The sequence below is a fragment of the Chrysochloris asiatica genome, unplaced genomic scaffold (assembly GCF_000296735.1).
Source record: "Chrysochloris asiatica unplaced genomic scaffold, ChrAsi1.0 scaffold00419, whole genome shotgun sequence".
NCBI classification, from domain to species: Eukaryota; Metazoa; Chordata; class Mammalia; order Afrosoricida; family Chrysochloridae; genus Chrysochloris; species Chrysochloris asiatica.
Window position 1 is genome coordinate 943,394 of NW_006408937.1, and position 8,583 is coordinate 951,976.

General features: G+C 40.8%; 1 protein-coding gene across 1 annotated transcript in view; it reads right to left on the reverse strand.

Annotated features, from left to right (window-relative positions):
* TMLHE (trimethyllysine hydroxylase, epsilon) overlaps positions 1-8,583 on the reverse strand; it is a 50,144-nt gene that overhangs the window by 31,481 nt on the left and 10,080 nt on the right. Inside the window, exon 2 of the mRNA XM_006876846.1 lies at positions 3,981-4,157. Within this exon, the coding sequence (XP_006876908.1) occupies positions 3,981-4,157 (177 nt within the window). The remainder of the gene's footprint in view (positions 1-3,980; positions 4,158-8,583) is intronic.

Sequence of the window (8,583 nt, forward strand, 5' to 3'; positions counted from 1 at the left end):
GTAGTGGTTACGAATTGGGCTGTGAACCTCAGGGTCAGCAGTTCAAAACTACCAGCTGTCCTGCGGGAGAAAGATGAGGCTTTCTGCTCCCGTAAACATTTACAGCCTTGGAAACCCTGTGCAGGGTCGCTATGAGTCGGAACCAACTCCACGGCACATAACAACAACAACAACAACAACAACAACAATATATCTTCCAAGATAGATTTGTTTATTCTTCTGGCAATCCATGGTACTTTCAAGATTCTTCAACACCATAATTTAAATGCATCGATTCTTCTACAGTCTTCCTTATTCACTGTCCAACTTTCACATGCATATGAGGCTACTGAAAATACAATAGCTTGGATCAAGCACACCTTCGTCCTAAAACTGACATATTTTACTCTTGTGCGCTTCCAAGAGGTCTTTTGAAGTAGATTTGCCTAATGCAATATGTCTTTTGATTTCTTGACTGCTGTTTCCATGAGTGTTGACTGTGGATCTAAGTATAATGAAGTCTTTGACAACTTCAATCTTTTCTCCTTTAATCATGATGCTATCTATTGGTTCAGTTGTGAGAATTTGTTTTCTTTATGTTGAGGTGCACTCCGTACTGAAGGCTGTAGTCTTTGACCTTCATCAGTAAGTATTTTAAGTTTTCGTTGTTACCAGCAAGCAAGGTTGTGTCATCTGTGTACTGCAGGTTGTTAGTGAGTCTTCCTCCAATCATGATACCACTTTCTTCTTCATATAAACCAGCTTGCTGGGTTATTTGCTCATCATGCAGATTGACTAAGTATGGTGAAAAGGTGCAATCCTGGTGCACAACTTTCCTGAGTTTAAACCATTCAATCAATATCTACTTGCTCTGTTCAAACAACTGCCTCTTGGTCTATGTACAGGTTCTTCATGAGCTGACCATTAAGTGTTCTGGAATACCCACTTTTCACAATGTTATACATAGTTTGTTATGATCCACACAACTGAATGCCTGTGCTTAGTCAACAAAGCACAAATAAACATCTTTCTAGTATTCTCTGCTTTCAGCCAAGATCCATCTGCCATCATCAATTACACCCCCATTCCATGTCTTTTCCTGAATCTGGTTTGAATTTCTGGAAGCCCCCTGTTGCAATTGTTTTTGAATTATCTTCAGTAAAATTTTATTTGTATGTGAAATTAATGATATTGTTTGTTGATTTTTGCATTCCTTTGGGCCACATCTCTTTGTAATGGGCACAAATATGTATCTCTTCAAATCAGTTGACCAAGTCTTCCAAATTTCTTGTCATAGATAAGTAAGCACCTTCAGTGCTTCATCAGTTTTTTGAAAGCTTCAATTTATATCCCATCAATCCCTAAAGACTTGTTTTCCACCATTGTCTTCACTGCAGCTTGGATTTTTCCTGCAGTACCATTGGTTCTTGATCCTATGGTGGTACTAATGGGTATATCGACCAATTCTTTTTGGTACCAGAAAGCCATGTATTCCTTCCATTTTCTTTTGATGCTTCCTGCATCATTCAATATTTTGCCCGTTGTTGTTGTTAAGTGTCATTGAATCAGTTCCGACTCATAGCGACCTTGAATAGAGTTTCCAAAAAGTGACTGGTGTGTTTGAACCACCGACCTTGAGGTTTAAGATTACCTTGCATTCTAGTGCTTATCCTACATCGCCAAACCAGGACTCCATCGAATCCTTCAATATTGCAACCTGAGGCTTGAATTTTCTTCAGTTCTTTCAGCGTGTTCTTCCCTTCTGGTTTCCTAACTCTAGGCCTTTGCACATTTTATTATAATACTTTGTCTTCTCGAGCAGCCCTTTGAAATGATCTGTTCAACTCTTTTATGTCATCATTTCTTCCAGTCACTTTAGCTTCTTTATGTTCAAGAGCAAGTTTCAGAGTCTCTTCTGACATCTTTCTAGTCTTTTCTTTCTTTCCTGTCTTTTTAATGACCTTTTGCTTTCTTCATAGATGATGTTCTTGATGTCTTCCCACAACTCTTCTGGTCTTGGGTCACTAGTGTCTAATGCATCAAATCTGTTCTTGAGATGGTCTCTAAATTCAGGTGGGATATACTCAAGGTAATATTTTTGTTTTCAAGGGCTTATTTTAATTTTCTTCAGCTTCTCTCTGAACTTACATACAAGTAATTGATGGTCTGTTCCACAGTCAGCCCGTGGCCTTGTTTTGGCTTATGATTTTGAGCTTCTCCATCAGCTGTTTCCACAAAGGTAGCCAGTTTGATTCCTATGTATTCCATCTGGTGATTTGTATGCATAAAGATGCCCTTTATGTTGCTGAATGTGTGATGATGTCCTTTATATTGTTTATATTTTTACAATGAATAAGTCCTTTGTCTTGCACAATTCTGTTACACTTTTCTGTCACCAAAGTCATATTTTCCATCTACGAATCCTTCCTCTTTATTTCCAGTTTTCACATTCCAATCTTCAGCAGGTATCGATGTATCTTAATTGCATATCTGATGAATTTCAGACTGAATAAATAGGTAGAATTCTAAAATTTCAACGTCATTAGTTTTAGTGGTTGGTGGGTAAATTTGAATAATGGTGGTATTATTCTTCCTTGCATTCATATTGATATTTTGCTATCACAGACAGCATTGTACTTCAAGATAGATTGTTTTGATGATGAATGGGATCTCATTTCTTTTGAATTTGTCATTCCTGATATAGTAAACTCTATTAGTGTCCATGTTTAAGGAGCTCTGATGGCGTAGTGGTTATGAGTTGGACTGTTAACCTCAAGGTCAGAAGTTCTTCTGTGGGAGATAGATGAGGCTTTCTGCTCCCATAAAGATTTACAGCTTCAGAAACCTATGCAAGGTCACAATGAGTTGGAACCAACTCCATGGCACACAACCGCTACCACCACCACCACCACGATTGGCCAATTCAAAATGGCCAATACCCATCTATTTTACTTTATTAATGTCTAGGATAAATATCTTTGTGCATACCATCTCATTTTTTACAGCTTCCAGTATTTCTGGATTCATGCTTTGTATGTTCCACGTTCTGATTATTAATGGATATTTGCAGCTATTTCTCATCACTTTGAGCTGAACCTCATCAGCAAATTAAGGTCCCCAAAACTTTGCTCCATTCACATTATTATGGGCAACTCTACTTTGAGGAGTCTGCTTCTTCAGTCATATTTTGAGTTCTTTCCTTCCAATCTGAGGGGCTCAACTTTTAACACTGTATCAGACAACGTTTTCCTCAGTTGTATCTTATGTTCCTTCCCATCTGAGGGGCTCATCTTTCAGCACTATATTAGATACTGATTCACTTTCAGTGGCTAATCATTCAAAAGTGGTCTGCCTGTCTTTCTGACTAGTCTGGCTTGGCCTGGAAGCTCTGCAGAAACCTGCCTACCATGGATGACACTATACCGGCATCGCAGCAACACACAAGCCACCACAATATGGCAAACTGACAGATGATAATTTAAAATATTGTTAAAAGATATTCCCTGAGTATTTTTTAAATATACAACTCAGAGAGAATCCAAAGTATTAACTGACATTTTCATACCACAGTAACGTCTTTTCTCATACTTCTTGTTCCTAACTTCCTCTGCCTGATGCTCTTAAATGTCAACATTGCCATATGTCAAACCTACTAGGCTTAAGCCATTTGTTCCATCACAGAATGGTTAATTTTTCTATTACTGATTCTACCTTTTCTTGTTTTTGCCTCTTTCTCCACTAGGCTGTGCCACTGAAGTCCCAGAATATCTATCTCATTGTAAAGTTGTCCAATTATGGTAGTTATGTCTGTGACAGCATCGTGGACTTATTTCAAAGGAAAAATAAAAGGTAATTATAAACCAGAAATAAATGCTTCTATAGCAAAGAACAAGGAAACATAACTTAAGGCATACCTCATTTTGGAAAAGGATCAAATACTTTTTACAAAATAATTGTTCTCTAGAAGAGTACACCATAGAAGACTAAATCTGTCCACTTACATGTAAAAAAGAGTGTGGTTTCATCCAGATGAATGGTCTTTGGCTTGATACATAAATCTACACTGGCAGTGTCCAGGCTGCGCTGGTGAGTCTGAGAGTTGTAGCAAGATGCTGAATGACAGTGGTCTCGAAGCCAGACATAGTCAAAACGCATAACAGTGTTAGCGTATTGTAGTTCTGTGGAAAAATCATATTCATCAGAAATATTTATTTAGGACAGTTTAATAATCTGTAGTCAGAAACCTTACCTCAAACAGTCTTCTTCTAATACACAAGAATAATGAGGAAAGACTACTCCTACTAGATATGAGAGAACTTCAAAAAGTTCTTGAGGCTCTCCCACAAGACCCTCCTCTGATTGCTCTGCACATCTGCCTGCCCACACTCACCATGGCTACCATTCAGAGTGGGAATAACTCTGCGAAAAATGGGTGCAATGGCCAAACATGATTGTATCATCACTACTGATGGCAAAAGCCTCACCATCAAAACTGAAAGCACTCTGAAAACAACACAGTTTTCTTGCAACTTGGGAGAAAAGTTTGAAGAAACTACAGCTGATGACAGAAAAATTTAGACTGTCTGCAACTTTACAGATGACACTTTGGTTCAACAACAGGAGTAGGATGGGAAGGAAAGCATGATAATATGAAAACTGAAGATGGAAAATTAGTTGTGGAATGTGTTATGAACAATGTCACTTGTACTCAGACCTATGAAAAACTAGAATATAAATTCCATCTTTACTTTGAATAGGAATTAGCTGTGAGAATGAACAAGCTCAGTTTAATGAGCAAATCTCCACACTGCTTTGTGTGTTGTTGTTGTTTTTCATTACTGTGGTCAATTATTTCTCTCACAAACAGTTATATGCAACTGTTTCAAAGTGTTGGTTTAATTAGAATCATCCCTTTGTTTAGTAAATAAACGTGTTTGTGCTAAAAAACAAAAATAAATAAAAGTTCTTGAAAATGGATTCACAAGATGATGGGATTTTCTTATGAACTTTTTGACACCTCTATTGATACATAATGGGACTCCTGGTGTGGCGCTGTAGGATCAGTACTTGTCTGCAAACCAGAAGGTTGGCAGTTCAAATCCATCAGCTGTTCCTCGGAAACCATTAACAGGGATGCTATGAGTTGGAATCGACTCGGGGACACTTAACAATGACAACAACAATTGATACATACTACAGCACATCTGAAGATCTATCTTGAAGTACAATGCCATCTGTGATAGATAATATGCATATGCCTACAAGGAAGACCAATTAGTACCAATGTTATTTAAATTTACGCACCAACCACTAAAGCCAGTGATGATGAAATTGAATAATTCTACCAACTGCTTCACTCTGAAACTGATCAAACATGCAATCAAGATGTATTGATAATAACTGGTGACTGGAATATGAAAGTGGGAAACAAAGATGGATCAGTAATTGGAAAATAGGATCTCGGTGATAGAAAAAGATGCTGGAGATCATATGAAAGATTTCTGTAAGACCAATGACTTATTCATTGAAAGTAACTTTTTTCAACAACTAAAAGGAGACTATACCAGATGGAATATACATGAAATCAAATTGACTACATCTGTGGGAAGAGACAGTGGAAAACCTCAATATCATCAGCCAAAACAAGGCCAGGGGCAGACTGCGGAACAGACCATCAATTGTGCATATGCAAGTTCAGGCTGAAGCTGAAGAAAATTGAAACATATCAACGAGAGGTAAAATATGACCTTGGATATATTTCACCTGATTTTAGGGACCATCCAAGAACAGATTTGACACATTAGACACTAATGACTGGAAACCCGAAGAGTTGGGGGATGACATCAAGAACATCATGCAGGAAGAAGACCAAAGAGTCATTAACAAGACAGGAGAAAAAGAAAAGACCAAAATGGATGTCAGAAGAAACTCCAAAACTTGCTCTTGAACATACAGAAGCTACAAAGTGACTGTTAGTTTGCCATACTGTGGTGGCTTGTGCATTGCTGTGATTCTGGAAGTTATGCCATGGGTATAAGACAAATACCAGAAGGGTCACCTGAGGTGGATAGATTTCAGTTGAGCGTCCAAATGAAGACAGACTAAAGCGAAAGAGAGACGGACATTTCTGAATATCTAGTCACTGAAAACGCTGTCAGCACCAAATGTTGAATATTGAGACATGATGAAGAGCACCACAATATTGTCAGATGCAGTGCCATTAGATGATCCCCTCAGGTTGGAAGGCATTCAAAATGCAACTGGGGAAGAGCTGCCTACTCAAAGAGATGATTGTGATGATGCGAATGAATTAAAGCCCTCAGGACCTTCATTTGCTGATGGGGCACAACTTAAAATGAAGAGAAACAGCTGTAAACATCCATTAATAATCAGAACATGGAATGTATGAAGTATGAATCCAGGAAAATTGGAAATTGTAACAAATGAAATGGAATGCACAAACATCTATATCTTAGGCATTAGTGATCTGAAATGGACTGGCATTGGCCATTTTGAATCTGACAATCACATGGTTTATGCTGCGAATGACAAATTGTAGAGGAATGGTGACACATTTATCATCAAAAATAACGTATCAAGATCAGTCATGATGTATAACACTGTGATAGTATAATATCCATATGCCTACAAGGAAGACCAGTTTATACCACTATTATTCACATTTACACACCAACCACTAGAGCCAGTGATGATGAAATGGAAGAATTCTACCAACTTCTTCAGTCTAAAATTGATCAAATATGGGGGCGGCGGGGCTTGATGGCGGCTAGGGTGAAGGTGTAGTGAAGGTCTCCATCAGCAATAAACTCAGAATTCCAGGTAAAAAAGAGGCAAGACAGAGCTCCAAAACTCAGACCCACAGAGATAGGAATAGTTTAAAGGTTTGAAGGACTATAGCCTGTGGAATTTGGAGCTGAGGTGGGAAATCGCGTACTTTTGAATCTGCCGGCCAGGCACGGAGGCCTGAGCCCACATCCTGGGTGAGTCCAAGCAGCGGGACGAAATAGGAGCCGCAGAGATGCAACGGAAACACACCGCGGGAACCTTGGGGGGAAAAAAGGTGCACAGTATACTTTGCCGATTTTGTGTAGTTCTGATTTTTATTTTTTTCTTTGGTGTCAGGTAATAGGTGCGCTCACGGTTTGCCCACCTACATTCGGGTGACTAGAGGTAGGGGCTTAGTCGAGTGGCCATGACCCACCCCCACTGCTGGCGGTTTTCTCTGCCAGGAACTCACACACTCAGCCCAAGCTGAGATGCAGATTTGGTCAGCCTTTTTTTTTTTCACTGGGTTGAGAGGGGTCCTGGTTTAGCGCGGTGGGTTAAGGTGCCGCACCGCAAATTCTTTTGTCGGAAACCCTATACGGGAGACGCGGATGTGCTTACTATTTGGTCGGCTTTTTCTCACTGGTTTGAGAGGCGTCCCGGTATAGTGCGGTGGGTTAAGGTGCCACTGTAAAGCCTTTTGAACTGCAAGGTCGGTGGTTCAAGTTCACCAGCTGCTCCTCGGAAACTCTACGGGAGACGCGGATGTGCGTTCTATTTGGATGGCTTTTTTTCCCGCTGGTTTGAGAGGTGTCCTGGCATAGCGCTGTGGGTTAAGGCGCCATGGTAAAGCCTTTTGAACTGCAAGGTCGGTGGTTCAAGCTCACCAGCCGCTTCTCGGAAACCCTATATGGGAGACACGGATATGCGTTCTATTTGGTCTGCTTTTTTTTACCTGCTGGTTTGAGAGGCGTCCCGGTGTAGTGCTGTGGGTTAAGGTGCCACTGTAAATCCTTTTGAACAGCAAGGTGGGTGGTTCAAGCTCACCAGACACTCCTCAGAAACCCTATATGGGAGACGCGGATGTGTGTCCTCTTTGGTCTGCTTTTTTTTCCCCACTGGTTTGAGAGGAGTCCCGGCATAGCATTGTGGGTTGAGGCGCCACACTGCAAAGCCTTTTGAACTGCAGGGTCGGTGGTTCGGGCTCACCAGCTGCTCTTCGGAGACCCTATAAGGGAGACACAGATGTGTGCTCTATTTGGATGGCTTTTTTTTTTTTTTCCGCTGGTTTGAGAGGTGTCCTGGCACAGTGCTGTGGGTTAAGTCGCCATGGTAAAGCCTTTTGAACTGCAAGGTTGGTGGTTCAAGCTCACCAGCCGCTTCTCAGAAACCCTATACAGGAGACGCGGATGTACGTACTATTTGGTCAGCTTTTTCTCACTGGTTTGAGAGGTGTCCCGGCGTAGTGCTGTGGGTTAAGGCACCACTGAAAAGCCTTTTGAACTGCAAGGTCAGTGGTTCAAGCTCACCAGCTGAGACACGGATGTGCGTCCTATTTGGTCGGCTTTTTTTTTCCACTGGTTTGAGAAGCGTCCCGGCATAGCGCTGTGGATTAAGGCGCCACTGCAAAGCCTTTTGAACTGCAAGGTCGGTGGTTCAAGCTAATCAGCCGCTCCTCGGAAACCCTATGCGGGAGACGCGGATGTGCATCCTATTTGGTCGGCTTTTTTTAACTGGTGTGAGAGGCATCCTGGCATAGCACTGTGGGTTGAGGCGCCACACTGCAAAGCCTTTTGAACAGCAAGGTCAGTGGTTCAA